Below are 24,826 nucleotides of genomic sequence, written 5' to 3'. Positions count from 1 at the left end.
AAATATGACTCAGAGGATGCCTCTGGATGCAGAAACAAAAGGCGCTGTTATTTCAGGTTAGCTAGTGCAGGTGAGAGCTTCACTGTTGATTCAATCATCTGTGTTTGTACTGGAAAGGCCACTGGAGTATGGCCAGAACTGCGTATCAGCAGCTCCTTCACTGCACAAAGACAGAAGTTCTCCACTCAGAGCCAGCAATCAAAACCCATTGAGGCTCCTGCTCTCAAATTAACCAGTATCACTGAAATCACACAGCTGAAGCGACTGCTTTGCAGCTGGGGAAGGTTTAAAGCATGAGCACAGTCCCTGGCAGTTTGGCAAGTCGCATGTCCCTAGTCACAGTTTTGTGCACAGAGCTGGCATCAGAGAGGTCTAGCATAACAAAAACTAAATCACAGAATACACCAAATATCTTCCAAGTACTCCAGAGGGAATCTTAAGGCCACACCACACCATCCGAGTCTCCTACTAACTTTAGCTGTTAGCAGATATGTGGTTTTCCACTGTCTAGTTCTGCAGTAAACTCAACAGCCCAGCTTTAGACCTTCAGTTCAGTCCTAAGCCCTTCAAATGACCTAAGCCTAGAGTCAGAACTTACTAGAGTTCACACTGATACAGGAAGCACACATACAATAAAAATAATGCAATTATTCAAATATTGATTAGCAGTTCCCTTCATTTGCACTTTTCACTAATTATCTAACTTCTACTGCAGTCTCATGAAATCCACAGGAGTTGTATCCTAAGACAGGAGTTAGAGGCTTAAATACAGCTGTGGATCTGGGTCTTGTGAAGACTTACTGCCACTAATTTTGTGCTCACTGAAATCAAACACATGCAACATCAGGACCTAATTAGCAAGAGCTGGCACTGATGAATCTGGGACTCTACTGGTGCCAAGCTGTTTGCCTGTATGATGCTACTGGCTTTGGCCATTAAAATCTATCTCCAGGCACCTATACCTGCCTCAGCTACCATCAGCCATTTCTATTATTCAAGACGTTTTCTGCAGGCCAGCTGACCTGCAAGTGATACTGTTCAGTAATGGAATAGGCAGGGGAACTGGGATATGGAGCTGGTTAATAATAACTATTGTTCCCATTGGATGCATATGTAATTATATTCCTATTAGTTAAATCCAGAGTGAAAAATACTGGCTAGTAAAGAGTATCAAAACCCAGAGATGCAAAGGAGGGGAGAAAACCCTAACAAAGAGAACACAGAGAAGATGGGGTTGAGGGAAGGGAAGGAAATCATAGCAGCTATGAAGGCTCTTTGCTTCAATTAGAAGCCCAATAAAGCAGCAGTAAACTAGATGCTGTGTTTAATCAGATCAGCTTTAGCAGCAGTTCATCAGCCAGGAGCTAGTTAGCCAGTATCCCAAGTCTGTTTGAAGACTGATGAAAACGGAAAAGAGGAGTATTCTCTGAATTAGAGCAGAGACATATCACAGTGGAGAAGGGATGGCAAATGAGGGAAGCTGCTTCTTAGCACCTTTGTTCTGCCCTTGTCAAGTGCCTTAGAGCCAACTTTGGGTCAGTGCCTGGTGGAAGAGATGGCTGAAAACTCCCCAGCAGCCACCAGCCAGGATTACTCTGTGGCACCCACTGCTTCAGAGTAATAGAGAATAGGGACACTGGTTAGTTTGCACGATCTTTGCTACATCCTGTGGGGCTACTGAACTATTAAGGTGAACCCAGAAAATTCCCATTTTATTAATAAACAAAAGCTATGACTTTATCAATAAACGATCTCTCATTATTTTATGCCTCAGTGACAGACAAGCAAGCAAGGGAGGATAGTCTGAGGAGGGGCACTGAGAAACCACTCAGACATGAGTCTAGGTCCCCCCCATAGCAGTTATTCAGTGAGGTCTAATCCTCTCTGGGAATCTGGCTTCAGTTGAAATATATTTCGTCATGTCTCAGAGCTGCATAGCTTTGCTTCACTAAAGCCCAGATTTTGATACTCTCTGTCCTGCTAAGTAACACCTTTCTACAAAAATCTAACATGTGGAGGGAGTGAGCTGTCTATGCAGTTAGGAATATCCCAGCTGAACAAGGGAATCTGCATCTGGCCTCAAACCACCTTCCTTTCCTCCTGTGGTTTCAAAGTCTTCTGTTAGTAACACAATTTGCTGTATTGTTTCCTGGGCTAGCAGAAATCCCTGTTAGTTATTAAAGGAAACAAGGAGTTTATTTACCCTAAAACTGTCTTACATTGGTCTGACAATGGTAATGCCAAAGCACTGTACAAAGGAATTTTAATATAAATGAGAGTGGGTTGTCAGTCTGTTAGGCAGAATAGTAACTCTGTCTTCAGGCTCCCTGGTAGTGGGTAGAGCACTGAGCAGAGGCAGGCTGTATTCCCAGCTCTGCCTACTGGGCAGGGTCCAGCAACTGTTCTATCTCACTTTCACTATCAGTAAAAGGCCATCTAATTCCTCTTTAAAATACCTGAAGGATACAGACTCCAGGGGGAGAAGAAATGTAAGTTAAGGAACATGCTAACACAAGACCAATGGGCCTGAAAAAAATGAGCCTGGAAAGGAGGTTGCTGACCACCCAAGAATCAGGAGGCTCTGGCGCGATCCTCTGCAGCGCTCGCAGAAGCACACAGCCCAGCTGGTTTTAAAACAGAGCCTGATCTGTTTGCAAGAGACATTCTGTGACACAGTGTCCTTGACGGCAGGGGGCTGCACTCACACAAGCAAATCCTTCCAGGCTTATATTCCCCCTATACCATAATACTGCTAAATCAAACAAGTTCAGGTTAGCATTTCAAGAAGCCTTATATGCTGCAGTGAGGGCCAAGATCTGAAATCAAAGGGAGAGCTGTGTGCCTTCTGCACTGAAAGAGCAGTGAGCTGGCATGTGGAACCACATGTTCTTGGCACTCTCAAACGAGCTCAGTGTCTTAAATTACTACTCACCGTCTGTGGTTATCAGATGGCATGTGAACAGAGGAGGACCAGCTTTTACAGACTGCCTCCTGTCACGGCTGAGCTGACCTGGGCTGTCTACTCCCCTAATGTCTTCCTTACCTTTCCTGACCTCTGTCCCACCAAAAAATCATTGAAACACTCTCCTTTCGTCACCAAGTCATAAGAAGCGAGATTTAAGATGGCAATAGCTGGCCTCTTTGATTCCTAAAACTTGGATGATGAAAAGATTTCAGAGAGGAAGATAGGCCCCTTGTAAGCCCTTAGGAGTTTTGGTTGGGATGCAGGGCCCAGTAACACCTAGCTGTGGATAAGGTCACTGATGGACATTGCTAATTCTTGCCAAGCCAGATGGGGATTTTCATATCATGCCAGGAGAGACTTAACTCTTGCAAGCCTGCTGCTCTGTAGGTGCCAAGGCACACCTTTATAAGAAGTACATTTCATGCAGCTTTTTCCTCAGGGCAAAGTTTGCAGAATTACTTTGCTGAGGGGTGCAGGCACTGCTTGACCTTCCTTTTGGAAAGCTGCCTTCCCAACACCAGGTCCCCATGCTCCCTGGCAGAAGACTGAGGGCCCGGTCACACTCTCTTCTGCCCTGCTTGGATGGCTGCTGATTCTGTTGACTTCAGAAGATATCCTCTAGGTTCTATCCCCCATAAAAAGCCCTACGTCAAGCTCTCACGGATTTGCAAAAAAAATTATTCCACCATGCCTATGCACTTTCCACTGTTTGGGGTGTAAGCAGAGCCCTTCCTCCAGAGGGTACCACTACCTTCCTGGGGCCAAACAGGCATTTGACACTGAAAGGAATTTCATTACTCCTGTGCAAACATTTGGGGAGTGCATGTGGAAAGACACTGATAGGCATCATCCATCTCCAAATGACCCAGCGCCCAGCATATTCAGAGCACAGGGGAAGAAGGCAGAAGAAAACATTTCTGTACATGCAGAGATGGAAGCACAGCAAGAAGGAACAGCTGACACAGGGTAAAGGAACCCCTGCAGCATGTTCTTCTTCCAGCCAGCACCTCTGGTGGCCCTCTTTGGTCATGAAGGAGCAGTAGAAGTGCAGCTAGCAGGCTGAACAAATCTCAGGCAGTCACAGGGCTCCTGTCCAAGTCAAACAGCTGCTGCAGTCTGGCTGTGCAAAGAACTGCAGCGATAGACTGTATCAACAAGGCTTCTTCTATCCAGGCACCTCACAGAGCGTCCTGGCTCTGTCCTGCTGATCATGCCACATCATCAACCTAGGAAAACAGGCTCCCCTTGTGCACATAGGCAGGCTCAGCTGACAGTCCCTTCCACAGCCTTAGGGCAGCTCTCAGGCTGTCTCCTGAAGGGATCCACTTCAGCATTGCTGATGCTGATGTGTCTATTCTAATCTCAAGGAAAGAGCCTTTAAAGTGCTCTTAGGGCAGGGCATGGCTTGCCACTGCCCAGCGCTGGAACGTCCTTCGTTCATAACATGACGCTGGGGTGTGATTGCCTGTTGATGTGGAAAGCTCCCTCAGAATTGCCCATCCCATCGTTCCCTCTCGTCACAGCAGCGGAGCCAGTTCCCCACACCTTGCCTGCACAGGAGACAGCATGTTGCTCAGCTAAGCCTGTATTCAACCTCACGACATCAAAGCTTAAGCTCAGCTCTCATCTTTCAGCCCCCAGGCCATCCAACCTGTGGAGCCATCACAGTCCCCATCTTTTCTCCTAGCCCTTAGCCGGTTTGCAGCTTGCCCAGCAATAGCACCTGTAGCCAGTTGGCTTTCCCACATTCACTGTGCACGCTGGGGTGCTTTTGATGGTAGAAACAATAGCACAGACCAAAAAGGTGTAAGGTTAATACCACGTCATCACAAGCACAAAGGACTGAGAGTACTCGCCTGCCATCTTGTTAAACTCCCAGGTTAGTTCTCATTTATCCCATTGCCCTGATCTGTACCATAATCGTGTCCTCTCAGTGTGGAGGTGCAGAAGGGACCAGGGTTCCCCCTTTGCTTTCCTCTTGGGTCTGATATTCTTCACTTCAACTAGGGAGAAACTGCTGGTGTTTTATTCATCAGATTATAAATGCCTTCCTGAAAAACAAATTAAAATGAAAGACTATTTCAAGTGAAGCTCCAAGGCTGAGAGTGAATATTTTGCTGTTACAGTAACAATATAAAGGATTGCAGCTCTTGCCAACTTTGTTCATGAAAAACATGGGGGGAAAAAAGCTTATTGCTTCTATAAATAACCTTGTAAAATGTACCCTTTAAACTAAACATTAATGGTCTTACTTAAGCCACAAAAACAAGGAAGAGAAGCTACTAAAACATACTCTCTCTCCTCATCAATCCCTGAGAGTACTTGGTCTGGTAAGCAGAGGGAAGGCACAGTGCCCCAGCTCCCAACAAAGCTAGAGATGTCCAGGTCTACTGAAGATCACGAAACCATACTCAGGGAGCTGTCCTGCCTGTCTCCCACTGCTGAGGATAGCTAAAGAAGGACCCCTGGCTTTTGTTTTCCCTTGAGAGGAAAAGCAGAAACCACCATGACTCCTCTTCAGTGATCCATCGCACCTCCAGAGGTTGAATGTACTGTGCAGTTCTGATTCTTCACCCCAAAAATGAGGGGACCCAACTGCACCCCAAGAAAGAGCATCCCAAGAGATCCTGAGGATGATCAGAGACATGAAACATCCATATGGACAGGGGACAGACAAATAGACTAAAGCTTGTCAGGAGAGGAAAGAGTCATTTGAGGGCTGATATAAAAATCACACCTGTTACAGAAAAGGAGACTATGTAAGCAGGCATTCTCTCAACACAAGAAATAGGGCAGAGTCCATAAAATGAGTGAGCAGGCTTGAAACAAACTATAGGTTTTCTTTCCCCCTTTACCAGCATAAAATTGAATTGTGCGGTGATAAACCGCACAATATATATTATATTATATAGGGGTCAAAATCTAAATGGATTCACAAATGGATTAGGTAAATTCACGGAGAAGAGGTCTAGGTGCTGAACACAATAATCCGGATGCTACTTCCATTTTGGGAAATCCCCAATTCTTGATGGCTGGAAGCTGGAAGAATATGTTAGCAAAGAGGTTACTCACTGTTTCTTATCCTCGTTCCCTGGCCTCTACTATTGGCCACATAATAGAAAGGATCCAGACCTGAAGGAACTTTTGGTCTCCGTTAGCATACCAGTTTGAATGTCATGATCTTATGTTTTTTACACATGGCGTTTGGAAGAGAAAGGGGAAGGAAGGAGCCCCAAGTTATCTCATTAATTCAAGAGAAAAGGGATGCCAAATCAAAGCCAAACATGCCCCATGCTCACAGCACAAAGTTCTTATTTAACCTCAGGAGCGTCCTTTACAGTTTTGACATGCGGCACTGGAGGGTGCATACCCAGCAAGCTGCTGTTAAACTTCACCCCAGAGATGACAGCATTTCAGGGCTGGGAAAAGCGATCCCTGGATATGTCTTCCCCACTCTCCATACGTGCAGGGATTAATTAGACTTAATTAGTTATCAGCTAGATCCACAGATGAAAGGTGCTATTCATAGACAGTATGGTTTTGGAGTCCAAGGCTACAATGAATATGCATATAGCACCACAGAGTCATTTCATCTAGGTTTCCTCTCCAGAGGAACTGAAGTGTCTGAATTTTTTCAGTTTCAATAGATTAGAAAGTAGTTCGACTCATTAAGTGTTCAGAAAAGATAGAGGGGCCTCTGGGTACAGCAAGATCTCTTGTTTTTCAGCTCCCCACATTGTTACAACATCAAGCAGAGTTTTAGCACCCACTGGTTGTTTTTTTCAAGCAGGGCTGAGGAAAGCACAGGAGGGAATTAGATGAGCTTGTTTTTAAATTATAAATGTACAAGTTGTCAAAAGGGAAAAAACTGCTTGTAAAGTATTTCTTTTATGCAGCAGCACATCAGAAATGAGCACAGGGGACACCACAAACTGTCAAAGTCATCCTTGCCAACGAGTGCAAAGTTTGCCTTAGTCCTTTTCCTAAACTTTGTCCTCCACATGGCAGGCCAAGGTCTGCATGCAGAGCAGGCAGGCAGAGAACTGCAGAGATATTCCATGCAGAGCCAGAGAGCCTGGCAGCATACTGAGATCAAGCTTTTTCCCTGTTCCAAGCTGGCACACGCAATACCAGCAGCTGGCAGTCAGCCATCCCTTCCCCCACCCACCGCCACAACTGATTTTGATTCAGCTTAGCAAAAAAGCAGTTCACAGCCAACATCGACACAATAAAATCCCCGATTTTGTCAGGTCTGGGCTTCCTCTTCAGCATGAAAGAGACTGCCCCACATCAGCTAGCAGCAAGCTGTTCTGGCCAGAGACCATTTTCCCTAGGGGTAATTCTTTGTCCCGAGCAAGGTGTGTTTAACCTGGCCTGGAGTCCCGCCAGCAGGGCTGGGCAGTAGAAAGCAGGGCATTGTTTGGAAGTCAGGCTCTCCCTGCTGCTTTCTGAAAGAAGTTTATATTTGGCTATAAAGCTCACAATCCACTCCCGGGGCTATGCACTGTTTAACTCACTGACGTCTGCCCCACAACAACAAATACTGGAAGCTGGAGGCCAGCTCCCAGCGCATGCCTCCATACTCAGCAACAGTGGAAAAGCATTTAACATAGCAGATCAGCAATACTAGAGGCATCTTGAATGAGGACCTCTCAACCAACAACGCTCAGGGGAACAGTCTCATAGCTATTAAAGCCAGCCTTAATGCGGCTCTGCACCAAGGAAGCAGCGAGAACTGTGCTGCACTGTACAGAATCTGGCCTAGACTTTGTTTCTGTGTTGGAAGCTGATAATGAGACTGGACAGCAGGTCTATTAGGGTCTGAGAAGTTTGGGAAGATATATTACACAGTACTGGCAGAAAATGAGCACGTTATTCAACAATTGCTCATTAGCCAGTTATAAATCTAGCCCAGAGCTTTCATGTCATTGAGTGTCCTTCATTTTGTTCCAGAAAATAAATTTGGATGCGTTAGTGCAATATATATTGCTTCTCTCCACATAAACGAAGGACTGCTAGCCCCACGCAATCACATGCAAGTCAAAATAATCTGCCTGGCTTCAAAATAGTGAATGAGGGGATCTTTTTGTTTCCCTTAAAATTTTAAACAATTACAGCTCAGTTACAGGTCTCCAGAATTATAAGGAATAGAACTTTACCTTGCAAAAAATTACACTGAAAAACAAAATTCTCCCACAGTCACATTGCTTCAGGACCTGGAGCTTTAATGAAAACCCCACCAAATACTATGACCTTCATAATAAATTAAAGTTTTCTTTGCCAAAAGAAACAGCTTGTATGCAACAAGGCATAGCACCTACATCATCTTTGCTTCCCCATTCCTTGTCATCTACTAGGAGAAACATTAAAAATTTGACTTTCAGCCTCCAGTACCAGTGCTCTGGTGCAACATTTCACAGCAGGTCAGATGGGTTTAACTCCTTCAGTTCATTCTAAGGGTGAGGTTTCTTAAGATCAAAGTCAGGAGTTGTAGGCGACTATGATGGGGACACAGGAGCTCCCTGGTTTCTACTGTAGGGGTGCTGGGAGATGCAACTCTGCTCCCCCAGGTCCCTCCACATCCCAACACTGTCTCATTAACTTGACTTGACAGACAGGTCTCAAGAAATTGTTGACACTGCTTCCTCTGTGCTCCAAACTTCAGGTTCACTTCTCTCATCCACACTACTTCCACCCACAGCCCCAGAAACACAGGGCTGCCTCAGTCTCCTGCAGTCACGGAGCAATGGACCGGTCTTCAACTTGGTGTCAGAGGAGCCTGCCATCTCGCTACAGCCTAGATATAGAAACCTCCCATAGAAGAGTGGGTTGGAGATCTGCATTCACCACTCTCCAACGTGGTCTAGAGACCCTAACTCAGGTCAGGCTCCTGTCAGATGCTGCACAGAATACACAGTGCCAAGAGAGCACCTGCTCTGAGCATTAACAGATCAACCAGAGTGGAAAGGGGGAAAGCAAGACACAGCAAAGGGGGTGCTTTGTTCAAGGTCTCACTAGGGCAGATCAAGCCCATGACTTCAATGCAACATGTCCCAATTCCAAGTGCAGTGCCTTGCCCACATGATTTCTTCTCCTGTAATTGCCACAAAACAGTGGCTGACTCTAGACCCGCACTTCTCCCAGAAAAGAACAAAACCTCAAAAAGACGTGGGAAAAATAAGCCTTGTGCTTTTTGGACTCATCTTCAGTCTCATGCTGTAATGGGAATGTGCTAATTATGTTACAATTAGCATTCACTGAAGACAGCCAAAGGAACCACTCCTGGCAGGCTAAGTGTGATCCTATCACAACCCATTTAAAAGAACTGTTAGCTACTGCTGTGGCAGGCCTCTGTCAGAAGCAATGGAGAGGAGAGCCCTGTCCCTGGTTCTCTGCCACAGGAGTCTACTGCTTCCTTGTCATGAAAAAGAGCTGTTACATTGGTTTAACAGCAAAGGACCTGCTATGTTAACAGGGGTTAATGTAACAGCCTAGATACTTGTTACAGCCTGAACTTTAAACTGGCTTTATCCAGCATTCAGCCAGGGAGACAAGAGAGCCAAAATCACAATRTAAGAAGTAAAACCAAAGGGGTATGCATGTTGGTTGGGGATGAGGAATTCACATCAAGCAGGCTTAAGACAGCATGAAAGTCAAAGGCAGAGGACGGGATGGTACTGTAGATAAGCAGATACACAAGCAGAAGTAAGTTTCTAACCCTGCATCCAGCTATTCGAACCTTCCTTTAAGCTGGTTTCCTTCAACAGCTATATATAGTAAAATAATCCCCTCTAGAGGAAGGATGGAGAAGTGAGACTATTAAACCAGCAATGTTAACTGACTACAAGCTCCCAAAAGGGGCATCTTCTATGACTGTTTATACATTGCCCCATTCCTTTATTTCAACCTGTGCAAAATAAGAGGGTATGTACTAGGTCTGATCTGGAGTAGATGTCTCAGCCCAAGGAACACACTCCGAAGAGCCTAGCTAGTGTTAAGATTACAAATGCAAATGGGAAATGGCCCAGAGAAAATTTACTGGTTCTGAGCTGGTGTCACGAGGAGGCTATTCACAGCATGATTATTCCCCAGTTGCACTGATATTCAGACACACTTCACCTTAACACATCACCTTCAGTTTTCTTCCTTCATCTCCCATTCCTCTGACAGTGGTGGCCAAGCATAGCGGACCGGTTTCACCTCTGATCCCTTGAGGATTCTGGAAAGAGATTGCTCACGAACGATGAAAGGCAGATGAGCCTCTGAACTGCATCACAAAGCAGGGCCCAGAGTGTATGTGGTCTTCTACAGGTGAAAAAAGCTCTGCATAAACAGCATCATGGAGAAGACATGCTTTTAACAGATGTGGAAAGAGTCTATTTTGCAGCAGTTAACTAGTTTGGATATTGCTAGCAGTCTAGGCTACACAAAAAGTATTTCACTTTTTTGATGTGTTTGTGCTCCATACGGAAGTTCTGTGACCAGCTTAGAAACACACCTTGATATGGACAAGTTTAAGGGACTTGCCAGAGGTTTTTGGTTCAGGTTCTCTCTATTATCCACACCGCAGGAACACCTGGGAGCCCAAGTTGAATGGTAAGTGCTGTATGTATGTAGACTATACAGTCAACTTGCAAAATAAACTATGTAAGCATCTTTAGTAGAAGCAGTCCTTTAAGAGATCACTGGGGAGCAGCATYGCACACCCTCTGATCCAGTGAATAAATAGGATGGACTGCACTCGGGTACAGGACAAAGGCGAGAGCACACAGGAAGAATGTGGAGCAACAGCAGTGCAGGGGATTGAATGCGGACATTTTCCACATCACCTTGGGCCATGTCCCATGGCATGTCAGCGAGCATGAAAGAGAGCTCTCAGAACTCCCTCCTAAAACTCCAGGGAGGGAATCATCATTGAAATTAGCACATCCCTGTGAAGAGTTTCCTTTTTAATAAGACGTCTCCTACAGCAAGACCATTTTACTGGAACGTTTCCAACCAACTCCACTACCACCTCCCAATCTCCGCAAGGCAGAAAAGGCAGTTTTAATTAAAACAGAGTAATTGCTTAAAACAAACCTATTTACCAAGGAAGGGGAGACATTTCACTGTAATACTGTTTTGCTTTCAAGACTTTTCATCTTTTCTAAAGCAGTCTTGGTATTTCTTTGTACTTGGAAGAACAAGCACTTGAGTCAAGCTTCAGGCCTACTTGAATCACATATTACCTATAAACAGCTTATGTAATATAGCTGTACCGAAGCTTGGTGATTATGGCTACAGGGTATCAAGAGTAGTGTCAGTGTTGTAACCGCCATATCATTTAGACTTGGTCTGAGTAGGGTTAGATAGCATCTCAGAGAAAATACAAACAATGCAGAGTATTAAGACATCATCATATTTATGACTGCCTGTTGAACTGATTCTGTTTCCACCAAATCTTGTGGTTCAGCTCACACCAATTTCAACAGGAAAGTCAGGTCAAAGCTGGGGGCTAATGGAAAGCCCTGTCCAGGTGGATTAATTTGCAATTCAAGTCCAGTGCATTGTACTGATGTCCACCACAGAAGTGACAGCTGATTGCTGGAGTCGACAGAAATTTGTAAAGACGAGTTAAAACAGCAATTCACTCTTGAGCTTTAGCGTGTAACAGGCTTGCGTACAGTAACAAACACAGAAGGGTTTCTGTAAGGAAAAAATAATTCCAAGTTTGACCTTGACCACAACATCCCTCATATGGTCTGGTACATCTATTTACACATATTAAACATACTTCTCAGCAGAGTAGGAAGAAACTATATACTTGCCCTACATAGTCAAGGTTAAACACTGTTATATTTAAGACAATTTGAGCAGTCCAGCGAAGAACTGCAGATACTAAGCAGTAGCACTTCAATCAGTAGCGGACGAAATATTTTTTTTCAGAAAGACACACTCCAGTCTTTCTGTGTTTCCTGACAGGAGCCAATTTATCTATTATAAAATTCAACAACCTCAGAAAAGCTGAACAGCCTCCCAGAGGGAATACGGTTTGGCAGAGCTTAAAGGGAAAGACAAAGACCGGTTTACAAACTGCAAAGAGCTGATAGCACTGGATTTTCCTGCTTGAGCAGCAATCACAGTCCTGGTGAGGCACAACACAACTGCAGTCTTGACAGTCCTTGTAATCACCACAGCCTGAGAGAATCAGTCTCTCCCACTTGCACTCAGTGACTGCAAGCACAAGTAGTCTTCTCCTGATGAGGTCTCTTTGGTATTTATTTCATCCCCTCCATTTCTGGACAGTTTAAATGTGGCCATTCTGGCAGCGCTGGTGAAATTCAGAGCCTGGAGGCAGAGCGCAATTTGAGGATCGAAAAAAAAGATAAAACTTCATCTTGCTTAAAAGAAGTAATAATTAATTGCTCAAGAAAGGAGGGTGGCCATTCTTTTCCTGTGTTCCTGACGACATACAGCTTCTTGCCGGCAGAGCACCAACAGCTGGAGCTAAAACAGACCAGGCAACGTGTCTTGGCCTACTTGCAGATTAGCGACTTAAAGGATGATGAATGATTCTTCTGCGCTTGTCTTGGAACAGTGGATTTYACTGCTTCCAAACAGGACAACCCTACTCCATTTCAATTTCCTTTCAAGACTTTCAGTTTTCACACAATGGCCACATCCAGCCATCCTTTGCCAAAGCAGCAGAGAAGAGAAGAGCCTTCACCCTGTCTAGATTCCTATATTGTACTGGGGTATCTGTGCACTGGTTTAAGCCAGCACAGTTTGGGGAAAATATGGAAGTCAGCCAGCTCTGGGAAGAACCAAAAGCACATCTCAAAAGGAAGAACTCATGTTGATGAAACTACTGATATAGCTACAGTGTATGAGAGAGGAACCCCAAACTTTACAGTTAGTAGCTTGGGACTTTGTCTCAGGAGAGCAGTCATGCCATCTAATGCAGTTTGCCGCTAATTCAGCACATCCAGGATGCTTCCTAACTGTCTGCTCTCAAAAACCATAGAATGCATAACCATTTGATTCCTTAAAAATGAATGGGCTGTGAACCCAAGGAGACCCAAGTAGCCTTCTTCTGAGCCTGGGTCTGCTATGAAAGCATATATAAACAGCTATGGTAACGGTAATGGTAAAGCAGCTTGAAAATCAATTTGCTCATGTAACTGGGATCACAGCACAAGAAGATGGTTGAGAAGGGACAAAGAAAAGTTACCCAGTAGAAGTGAGATGGACGTCATAACGGTAATAATGATTCGTTTTCCCTCATGTCAGGGACTATGATATTTTCTGGTCTACACACTCTATCAGCTTTTGCTGATTGTGCTCAATTTGAAACTCTAAACATATATTATTGCTTTTCATGGTATTTTCTATGTTTCTAGGTACCTGGTCTCCATATGCTTTCAGAAGAAAGGACCCAAAAAACCTCCCTCCAAAACTAGCATATCCTGTTTATTTGATGTAATTCCTGCTAAAAGCTTTGTATACAATACCCACAGCAAACCTTACCACAGGATGTTATGGCAAGAACAGACACAGCATCAGTGGGATAATACTAGTTTAGTTACCCAAACATCCACTTTTCTGTGTGAAAACCAATACAGTTACTTGCACAAGACAAGCAAGGTTCAATGCTGCTGACCGATAACATAGTAAGAGAGATTTTTAAACTTACATAAAGGTCAATGCAATGATGAATCATCTAAAGTACTCACAAGACTGGCTAAAGAAATTGGAATCTGATCATGAAGAATCACCACCAAGTGAAGTACTCAAAGGAATTCAGCTTCTTGGATGGGAAAAATCCTTTAAAAAATTTGCTTTTTCATGGTGATAAGTGCTTTTGCAGACAAACTAATGAAATCCAGTAGTACATAAATCTATGTGCAACTACCTTAATTTCTATTTTATAGTTCACTTTAAATAAAGGGGAGAACCAATATTGTCTTAAACTGTTCCTAATTTAAATAAATCTTAAATTGGCATTTAAAGTTAGACTATGAAATGGAAAGATGAAATACCTGCTCTCAGCTCTGTCATTAACACTGGCAGCTTCCTTTCTCCTTCATCACTGGCAGAGAAGAGTTCACAACATAACCCCTGACCTCCCGTGAAGAATGTGTACGACACCAGCACATCAGGACATACATTTATACTGTTTGCCTGCCCTGCAATTTCATGTTAAGGATCAATATGTCAGTCACTCTCCTCCAACAAGACGATTTTCATACTGATACTGTAGTGATACTTTCCTACTTTCTTAATTATGAAGTATCCCACTTGACTTTACTCTATGATCCAACTATACTGAGAACTAAGCTACTTCATTCCTTAGAGACCAGCTCCATTGAACCAATGGAGCCAATTCCAGCCATCCCTCCAACCAAAGGGCCATGTAAGTCAGACTGTCGCATTCTAGACAAGTTAGACTGGTGCAAATTGATTTTTCCTAGTGTTTTTAAAATTAACTGAAGTGTCCTGAAAAAGGGCTAAACACAATTCTGCTCCATATCTCTTTGCTTTATTATAATGCTCTTTTAAAAGATGACACTGCAGTTCAAGTCCAGTACCACTCTACAGAACAATGAATAGCGTTCACTAAAATTGCCATTCCTGTGAATTTCACATAAAACACATCAGGAAAATTAAAGATACAGTATTCCACACTGACCACTGGCATGAAAATTAAAAAGGGGCTTTAAGAGGTCATTCTAAGACATTACAATAAAACTCTAATAATGGGCCTTATAGTGTTTCTTGATTTCTGTTTAAATAACTGCCTCCTTGACAAGCTTACTAGAATTTAATATTGTCAAAGCAAGGCGAAAACTGAAATGCCATGGTTGGCTGCTATTCTCAAAGAGGACCACTGTATCTTTAAATGTATCCTGGAATAAACAACAAAGGTTTTACCTACACTTGTTAAATTATTGCACAGATTATTACATTGATAAATACATTATGAACCCATGGAATGTTACATAGTTTGGACTGAAAAAATAAAAGCAGCAGCATTATCCTTGAAACCTCAGCCACGAGGGAGAGTTGGCCAAGCACTTCTTGAAATGTAATAATTATTAACAGGCTTCAAGACAAAAATTAAACATTTTAAAATAACCCCTAACTCCTAGAATTAGACTTAGTTTCTGGCTTGGGAACACTCACCAAGATTTTCTGTCCTTTGCAAGTGGCACTTAATTTGAATGTCTTGAAGCTTCTCTGATTTCAGACTATTGGCAGGAATCCAGCTGCTCTGTATCTTCCAAAGTTGAAGCCATACAAAGGAATAAAACAAAGTTTGAAACACTAGGAAATTTGAGATAAATGTTGCAATATCCAATTGCTCCAGGTGTCATTTTACCTACAGCCCTCTCTCCCAACAATCTGCTCGTATGACCTTTCACAGTGTTAATAAAAGGTGCAGGATTGAATGGAAAGTGGAGCCCTATTCATCCTCCAAGCAAGTGAAGTATAGGGRCACCAGAGCCTTGCCTGTCCAGATGCTGACTCAAATTCACCACCAAGCCGTATCTTTAGGGAGGCAGCATCAGCTCTACCAAGCTATAATCAGTGCCTTTGTTTACAATACTCACAACTGAGTCAAAAAAAGAAAGGGGGGGGGGTGTTAAGAAAGTCCAGTTCGTAATGAAAATTCTGACTCCCAAACACTCCCTCCACACATCCAACTCAATTGTATACATTTTACTAAACCGCTTTCCAAAGCAGAAAACTTCCTAGCCATCTACTCTTTGAAAAAGTAAAATCAAAACAGAGGCTTTGCAACAGAAAATGCCATCATTTCATCATCTCCTCTGGAAGACATGGCAAATTATTCAGATTCAAACAAGTCAAAAACGTTGATTCGCCTGTCAAACAGACCAGTCAGCACGTTAGCTTTGTCACTGTAGCTTTAGTTTCTGCCAGCTCTTTATATTGTCTTTTAGTATCTTCCACTAACACCTTTCTGTACGGGGAGTCGTAGCCTAGCTCTGTATCTCTACAGCAGTACGTAGAGAAGGCAACTTTTCTGTCACCCTCTACTCCACTGGAAGAAAAAAAAAAAATCAATATTCCAAAACTTTTGCCTGAGTAGGACTCTGGCTGTTTAATTTAGAACATAAAGTTTCAAAAAATAAAACAAAACCAAAAAAAAAAGCACCCGACAAACAAACAAATGGCTTATGCCATTCGTAGCTGCAAGTGATATACAAGTAAACCAGTTTTCTCCTAGGCAAAACACGCAACTGAGGAGAATGTATGCATACACGTCACAGTATTGTTGACTGACTGCATTGAAATAAAGCTTATCCTTCTACTATTGCTATTGCAGGAGGTTTATGAAAGAGAAACTAATAAATTTGTACACAGGAAGCTGAATCAGCTTCACATCACCTCAGACAGGCATCGGCAGTCAGACACTGCGCCCGGTCAGACGCAGGAGGCTGTCACCACTACCGCAACACTTCACAAAGATTAACCGTCGGTCAAGGACTTGGCGGTGCCAGTTCACATAAATTACACAGCACGGCCTTCAGAGTACACGCGTTACAGTTTCGTACTGGGCAGCAGACAAACGACAAGAATAAGGCAACAGAAGTGTAGGCATAAAAATACAAAGTTACATGTTTGACATGCAGTTAAGCTATGACAAAGGTATATCTGGAACAGAAGAAAACATAGAACAAAATCCTTGTTTTATAGTCAGGCTGTAAACCTCTTTTCCAACAGTACCACAAGCAGGCTTGAAAACTTGGATCTCTCCTGCCTTTGCCTCTTCCACAGGCTCATCACGTCAGCAAGGATGCTTCGCACAACTGGCATGGCTCAGCCTAGACTGCTGCTTGGGTCACGAACAGTCCTGGCTCCTGCAGCTGCACTAGACTCAAACCTTTTTATCAGGAGAAGCAAAAAGAAAAAAAAAATCCCAACTTTTGCTGGAGAGGGATAGAGAAGGCTAGATTATTTTTTGACCATCTGAAAGATCATATGAATAGAAATACAGCAGTGGGTCTGCAAGATCAGAATTCAGGGATATAGATAGAGCTGCTCTTACTTAGACATTAAGTCTTTAAAAACCGCTGCTTTAAAAACTGTGTAATTCATAATTTACCTCCCCCTTCCCCTTCCCTTTCTTTTTTGGCTGCTGAATACAATTTCATGGCCTCTTGACTTTTGACTATTACTATAAACTTGAAAACCTCCGTGAAGAGAAAAAGAAATGAAGTATTATTTGAGATAACTTTGACGACTGGTGTTGATCATTTGCTTGAACAGTTAACTCATTTAAATAAAAGGTTTTTTGGACATGTTCTAAGATTTACAGTGTCCACAGTAAAGAACTCCATACTGGTACCAAAGTAGACTATGTAAAGACATCATGATTTACAGTTTTCAAATACAGCTGAAAATAATCAGCTCATAACCCACCCCCAAAAACACAACTAGCAGGCATACATAAGACAGCTTTGTTGATCAAGGAGGGAGTCCCAATTTTTCTACAAAAGTTATGGTTTGTGTGTCATGCAAATCAGCTTGTGGGGTCAAAACCATGACATAACTGAATTTCCTATTCCATTCCTTAATGCTGACAAGAAGTTTCTAAAGTTTCCAAAAGAATGTTTCCTTTAACAAGATCCAGGAAGAAAATCTGGAGAAAGACAATAGAAACAAAGATACAGTTTGAAAATTAATGATTAATTTGGAAAACATCTGCTTAATTTAAGTTTGACTATTAAATCCAGACATCTGCTCATCTGGAAAGGGGCTTGCTGCCAGCCTTGCTCCTCAATGTTCTCATATTTTCCACTTATTTTATCTAACTGTATTTTTTTAATAAGTTTGTTTCACTGCCAAGTTGCCAAATAACTGTCCAAAAGGCCATAAGCAGCAGAAAAGAAAGAGGTAACTTTTATCAGAATAGATGAAATAGAAGGGTAGAAGGAAGAAAATCAGACAAAGAAAAGACAGACTCTACTAATACTCGAATTGGGGGAGGAGTACAGAAAAGGAAGGAGAATATCACAGCTTAGCATTACGTGTGTAGGAAAGCTGCACTGTGTAAACTCTTAACCAAATGAGTAAGAAGGACAAGCAGAGCCATTCTAAATATCCTTGATAGCTCACACTGTCAAAACAACAAGTTTATACAAGTAGCTATCTAGCTCTAGATTCTTTATTAATTCTAAGGGGAGAAAAGTTTTAAAAGTCTTCACACCTCAAAGTTTAAAAACACATCTCCAATAAAAAGTATCTTAAAGACCATTTTAAATTGCCAGACTTAATGTGGTCCCAGCAATCCATAAGGCATTTGAACAGAACTATGCAACTGCAATTTGCTTATTTAATGGTTATCTTTTTAAGATACACCCTCTCCTTTGTTTGCATTAAACACTTCAGGTCATCTCAAATTATATGAAGACTGGATGAAGACCTATAAAACTACACATGCAAGGTTGTGCCATGAAAACGTGCTTGCACTTTTTCTTCCTGTGAACGTCCCTGTTAAGAAAGTTACTGTACTCAGCTTCAATAGTGCAAGATTATATTTATCATTATCCTTAAAAATGGGAGAGCCATCTTTATGTAATAACAAGATTCAGACACTAATTTTTTTCCTAAACTTGGATAGAAGAAAGGAGAATGAATGGGAAGGAAGCACAAAAGTAACAGATCAGTAAGGTCAACCAAGATAATCCAATTGTGTGTGAAACTGTCTCCCCTCAATCAGCCAGCATAGCCTCCCTTCCCTAGCTGTGCAAAACAGGGTTAACAGAGTTCTACCAGTTCTGGTTATCCCACCCATCATCAGCTGAAGATGCCTTTTTTGTTGCCTTAGGAGGTTTTTTGGTCTTGTTCTCCCCTCCTGCATTTTCCCAGTTGGTCTCCCAATTTTCCCAGCTGTCGCTGTTACTGTTCTTGTTGTTGGAGACCGTTCCTGAACCCCATACGTCCCAGCTATCGGAGCTCTTCTTCTCTGTGGAATTGTCCACGTACGTCCAGCTCTCACTGCTTGGAGATTTATGAGCTTTTGGTGGGTTTGAGTTGCCAAAGGTCTCCCAGAAGCTTTGATCTACAGCATTGTTCTGGTAGCCCTCCCCTCCACTGTTCTGGTAGCTGTCTCCCTCAGCTGGTCTTTCATGGGGAAAAGAGAAAAAGGGAGGGGGGGAAAAAAATCAGTTATGACATAAATGACTATAAACAGAGAAAATGATAATGCTGCTGTCCTTTGCTCAAACAAAAACTGAGGATAAAGGCAGAAAAACTAGAGGTATTGCTCAGAATGGCATATACTCCAATTCACAGATTTTGGTCACATTCTAAAATATTAAGAGGTGGGGGCATTTGGCATGAATTTAAAACCTAGGTGCAGTGTAGTATTTGCTCTTGGTTTAACAACTGGCATAAACAGTTATACTGAACTGAGCTTTCTGTGCCCCTGTATTACATATAGAAGGACTACTAGCAAAGTTTTCCCTAGAGACAGAATCATTTCTTCATATTTAAAAACTACCTGCTACTACTATATTACAGAGAATGTACAGGAGATGAAACTATGTGTTTAAAGGGACACAGAAGACAATAACAAAAAAATATATATGTACCTTTCAGAATTATCATCTGGTTTGCCAGAAAAGAAAGTGGTGACGTCTCGCCATCCCTTACTTCCAACTCCCTGAACCTAGAGAAAAAGGACACTCCATTTATCTAGACAGAACCAACATCTGCTCTAACAGGCCAAATAGCAAAAAACACAACACATTCCTCCACTTGTTCAAATGAAGATAACATATTTCATCAAAAAATTTCACTCACCAGGTATTAATATTTTTGATGAGGAGTTACAGGGTTGATGTAAAGAAAATACATTTGACAGCATCATGCTGCTGGAAGATGTAAAAGTAGGTCAAGTTCAGCTTTTTCACCTACTGTTGTCAGTAACAGCTCTGAATTCTGTCCTAAGCTTTCTTGACAAAAACGCTGGAACGACTCCTTACATAAATTGCATGTTGTAAAAATATTAGCAACTCATAATAGTAGTATTTCCCAGCTACTATGCGCTACTATAAAAGTGGGACAGAGTCAGCAGAAACAGAAGCCAGTATGTCTAAATTTTTAGAACTTGTTTCAGTTTGATGCACCCACTTCAGTACACAAGTAGCAGGCGCTCAGAAATCAAATAAGCTCCAGTTCCACACACTGAAGTATCCTTTCACTAGTTTGAAAGCTAACTTGCACTGTCATGTGCTTCCTAACAAGTTTTATGTGGATGCACTGTCAAATGTAAAAGTTAGAGGCCTCAGTCACTGAGCTGTATATATGAGGCACATGAGGAGAAACTGCTCAAGGATGTTTTTGTAAGCAAAAAAACTTGAAGTACACTAACATGAAAAACTCAAATTAGGAAGCTTGTCTAGATCTTTTAAATTATTAGAGTATAATAATTTTCAAGACCTTAGGGTCCATGTTAAGCAAGTTTTAAATTAATGATAGTATTGGTGTTTTGATGTTACCAAGGAGTATTACAATGTACGTGATTAGTATTTATACTTCTACTGTCTTACAAAACTACTTCCACCCATTTTCACTAGTTTTATTTCAGTGCTCATGTAACAGGCCAAAAGCTAAGCTCTAGAATAATTATGACTGCTAGAGGAATCCTTTGGGGATATGTTAGATTGGTGTTGTACTAGAAACATGAATTCTGAAGTGACATCAATGGAAGTCACTATTCTAAGTCACAGATACTAAAGATGAGTCCCAGAACTCAGACTTAAAGTTGCCAGGCTTTAAGCAAAAAAGATATCATTAGAACTTACTTTATTCAAATATTCCCTTTAAGACACTAAGCTGATACATGATATGGCTTCCAGTGTTGACTTTCGCTGTGCTAGAAAGACAGACCCTCCTATGTAATACCATAGAAGTTATCAAAACAGGCATTAGATTCTGCAGTACTCTGTACTTAGCAATTGTAGAGAGCACTTACCACATTACCAAGCAAGGATAGCAAAAGGAGAACAAAGAAAAAAAGGTGCAAAACATTAGTAAGTTTAACAGCACAAATGTAACGCAAGCTGTCTCCATATTCTCTAGCAGACATTTCCCTTGTGTGTTTGGGACATTGACTCTCTTACAACTTTACATCAGGCCCTCAGTAGCCATCGTGAAAATTACAGCATATCTGTACAGAGTTTTTCAAGACCGCAGCACAAGTACTGCGCATTGAAAACTCCGTTGTCAAAACTTCTCTGTATTCAACACAAGCAGAGACTAAAGTTGCTTTGGGGTTTTCTTTCACTGAAAGCACTTGATAAGAATATGGAGACTGGCTTGGTATTTGGCCTCCTCAAAGGCAGGCAGGCCACTTCATACCTTGCTGGCCAACTGTGATACCCCCACGGTGACCTCTTCAAAAATTTTCCCCTCTTTCACCTACGTGAATCAAAGTATTAGTAATTAATCATAAAACAAAATAGTGTGACATCTTAAAACAAGCTTACTTATGGTAAGAGCTAAAAACAAAAAGTAAAAAACCCAAAGTGAATCAAAATATATTTAATTCAAAGTAACAAGGTTAACAAAACAAAATCCATATAGTCCATTGATCTCTAATGGGGTGAACCTCAGTACTTTGATGTTCATGGGAATTTTCTACTGAAATACACAGAGTTTGTGGAAGGTATCATCACATTAACACTACGCATTAAAACCAAAGACACGAGATTAAAAAAAAAAAAAACACTGTAAACTTGACTTTTATAAAGAATATATTTTACTAAAAAAAAAAAAAAACAACAACAAAAAACCCCCCACTGTTTTGGGGAGGTTAAAAGCAGCAAAATTAAAAACTTACCAGATCTATCTTATTATCTTTTATACATGCTTACATAAATATTAAAAGGGCTTTGAAATTTGGTGTCTTTCACCAACTAATAAATTACAGCCACTCCAAAGCAAAGGACTTTATAATCACATGTGCCAGGCCATCACTGAATACATACTTCAGAACGTAATGCTCATTTCGAACTAACAGCATAGCATCCTAAGGGAAATACCCCCTTTTTTTTTTTTTTTGAAGCAGAGTGCAACATTTCTCATTAAATAGTCCTACAAAATATAAGTCAGCTCAAGGAAATGCACCCTAAAAATAACATATCTAAGCACTCTAAAATAAACTGTGGATAACTCTAGGGAATAGGAAACCAATTAGACTTTTCTCCTGTGATTTGAAATGCTACGTAAAGAAAGCTGAATTAACAAAGGTAATGCGAAAGAAATTATTTTCTGATGTGCTTAAACCATACTTTTCAAATTGAAAATTAATCCATATCCCAAAGTGATGGCATTGCTTCTCTCATGAAAACAAAATTAGTCTGCTTTATCAAAAACAATGTATTTGGAAAAGATATGTAGGTAATTAGATTACCGCATTCTCAGAAAAGGCATCAAAATCTTGGAGTCAATCCAAAATTCCAGAAGCACAGAACAAATCCATGCCAAATGGGTAAGATGTAACAGTATGTGTGTGTGTGCATATATATATTTAAACATATGAAACAGGAAGGCAACATTTGACACTGTGGAGAATCTTTGACTAAAATAGGTAAAATCAGCTATGATTAGTCGCTTAGGAGGACCAACTGCTTTGCTTTTTTATATGCCAACCACTGACCAGTATTTATCCAGATTAATATAACGTGTGCTTTCCATGCAGTGCTGTTGAAAGTGCCATTAGCTACATGTTTGTGGTCACGGACAATTGTAAAAGGAAGCAAAAAAAAAAACTACTTCAGACTATTTCAGTTTCCTAGAAACAATACAGCAATTAGAATGACTAATCAGAAGGTTGCTTTAGAGCATACTTTGCTTATGACTGCATGAAAACCTTGATATTAACGGACTACCATAAGATTTTAAAAGAATACTAAATAAAGGTTACAAGAACATATTATTTGTATTAATAAATTGTCCCTATTCACCTTAAACATAGACTATTGCTCCAAGTTCTACTGCCCCTCATGTGGCAGCAGATGATCTAATGGGGCTTAAAGAGGCTGAGCTGAATTAAGAGAGTGCTGGCAGGCAGATGGGGGAAACACTTTGAATGTAATACTCAAAGATATTACTAATAAAAAAAGTTTGCTTATGACTGATTTCTCTAACCATTTAAGGTGTATTTTCATCCTGTCCACTCTTCCATTACTGAAAGGACGATATCTGTGAAAGAGTATCTAATGGAGAAAGAGTGTAACAGGTAAGACTCTTGAAGACATGGGAAAGATTGGTGGGAGAAAATATGCCCCATTCACATTTCTTTGCTACCATATTAATACTGAATTATTTGATGTTTCTCCTTTGCTACTATGTTAGTATATAAAAACAGAAGGATGCATTGACATACTGGACAGTTATGACGGGAGGAAATAATCACTCCCCAAGGCATCATAATCATGTTCTGTAAGTAATTTACTAGTTCCAAAGTTACCTTTTCCTGTGCAGGTTTGAGAACATTTTCATTTAATGTCTGACCTAACTCTGATGCCTATTTAAAAGCAAAACAAAGTCAGTTATATTTTCCTTTATAAAAAAAAAAAAACACAGCCAACATTCTCTGCAGATGAGTTCTTAGCAGTATCTCCAAAAACACATAAAGCCTTAAGCTTTGATTCGTACAAGCAGAATGAGCTGAAAGCACATAAAGTACAGTGCTGCAGAAAACATTAAAAGAAAATAAATTTAAAAACAGATGCACATGGCCACAGGTTGTGGGAAATGCCCAGCACCCAAGCAAAGTCTGACCTTCCACTGCAAGCAGAAGCAATGTTTCAATCAACAACAACCTGGAAGGTCGGCCCCTTGCTAATACCTGCAGCTTAATATTTGAGAAAACCAACCTCTTCCACCCTTACTTTTCTAATTAATGGGAATACTCATAGAATTAGGCCTTTTCAGGCCCAATTTTTCACCAGTTCTTCTGTTTTGTAAGGCTGCTGATATCATCTATTAATAACAATCCAGCTCTGTTTCTAGGCAATACACAAGAGTCAGGGTTGTGACAGAAGATTTTGTAATTTTTTTTTTTAGGCTCCAGGTATGCAGGGAGAGAAAACAATGAAATTCAAATATTCCTAACAATCCAGAAAAAAAGATGCATAAGGGCACTGTACTTTAGAGGCAAACTTACAAAAATGCAAGTCCACAGTTTATATCACAAAATGATTTTCATAAAAGAACCACATTGACATGGACAGCAGGGTTTGCAAATGCTTCATGTGAAATCATTTCTTTCCCTACTACTGTAATAAGCCTGTAACAGTTGCCTTTCTTCAGAATTGGCGAGTATATTCTACTGATTAATTTCTGCACTAGCCCAAAAGAGCTAACTAGCGCTTGCAAGACAAACCTCATTCCCACCCATTGCACAAGGGAGTAACGAAGTTCAGCTTCCTACAGGTTTGCACCTTATGACCGACTACCACTGGTTAGGGTGGGAGCCTTCACGGAAGTTCCTCCTGAGGATGGAGCACACGTGAACATCTTTCCTCTCCAGATTCCCAGCTGTCTAAAAAGCCTTTCCCTTAGCCACAGCACTGCTAGGATCTCCCCTCTACCCAACCACCATTATCTCCGATACTTCTACTCCTTAACAATTTGAAAGTTATTTGAGAAGACAAAGGGTAGAGGTAACCCTATTCCCACCTCTTAAGAAACGTGAACGCAAATCATGTAAGGTTTTTTCCCATAGGAAGTCAGGCTAAGAAAGTGTTCAAGAAAAACAAGAAAGGGCATTAAATAGGATTTTCCAAAGATGAAAAATATCTCAGCACAGTCTATTAAACCTGATAAATTAATTGCTTACATTAT

At 41.4% G+C, this 24,826-nt stretch overlaps 2 protein-coding genes across 7 annotated transcripts in view; both read right to left on the bottom strand.

The window, feature by feature from the left end:
- Positions 1–11,252, bottom strand: part of LOC112962681 (DEP domain-containing mTOR-interacting protein-like) — a 32,701-nt gene extending 21,449 nt beyond the window's left edge. The window contains exons 1-3 of one of the 2 annotated variants that reach the window (XM_026059106.1): positions 11,053–11,252; positions 10,098–10,288; positions 4,881–5,016 (exon numbers count right to left, since the gene is read on the bottom strand). The gene's annotated coding sequence lies outside the window, so the exon portion shown is untranslated. Of the gene's footprint in view, positions 1–4,880; positions 5,017–10,084; positions 10,289–11,052 lie in introns of those variants that run through there. The other variant, XM_026059185.1, reaches the window with a different exon arrangement.
- A 97-nt stretch (positions 11,253–11,349) lies between these two features.
- The window catches only part of ARFGAP1 (ADP ribosylation factor GTPase activating protein 1), a 28,820-nt gene continuing 15,343 nt past the window's right edge, over positions 11,350–24,826 (bottom strand). For 2 of the 5 annotated variants that reach the window (XR_003252339.1, XR_003252367.1), the window contains exons 11-16: positions 23,448–23,504; positions 21,335–21,394; positions 19,564–19,640; positions 15,128–19,093; positions 13,984–14,130; positions 11,350–11,650 (exon numbers count right to left, since the gene is read on the bottom strand). Coding sequence is in view for 2 of the 5 variants with exons in the window: in XM_026058848.1 (XP_025914633.1) it covers positions 18,739–19,093; positions 19,564–19,640; positions 21,335–21,394; positions 23,448–23,504 (549 nt within the window). In the remaining 3 variants the exon portion in view is untranslated. Of the gene's footprint in view, positions 11,651–13,983; positions 14,131–14,461; positions 19,094–19,563; positions 19,641–21,334; positions 21,395–23,447; positions 23,505–24,826 lie in introns of those variants that run through there. The other 3 variants (XR_003252359.1, XM_026058848.1, XM_026058998.1) reach the window with 3 other exon arrangements.

This window comes from Apteryx rowi, unplaced genomic scaffold (assembly GCF_003343035.1).
Source record: "Apteryx rowi isolate R43461 unplaced genomic scaffold, aptRow1 scaffold_0, whole genome shotgun sequence".
In the NCBI taxonomy this organism is placed as follows: Eukaryota; Metazoa; Chordata; class Aves; order Apterygiformes; family Apterygidae; genus Apteryx; species Apteryx rowi.
Note: the sequence above shows the minus strand (reverse complement) of the source record. Positions and strands in the feature narration are given on the sequence as shown.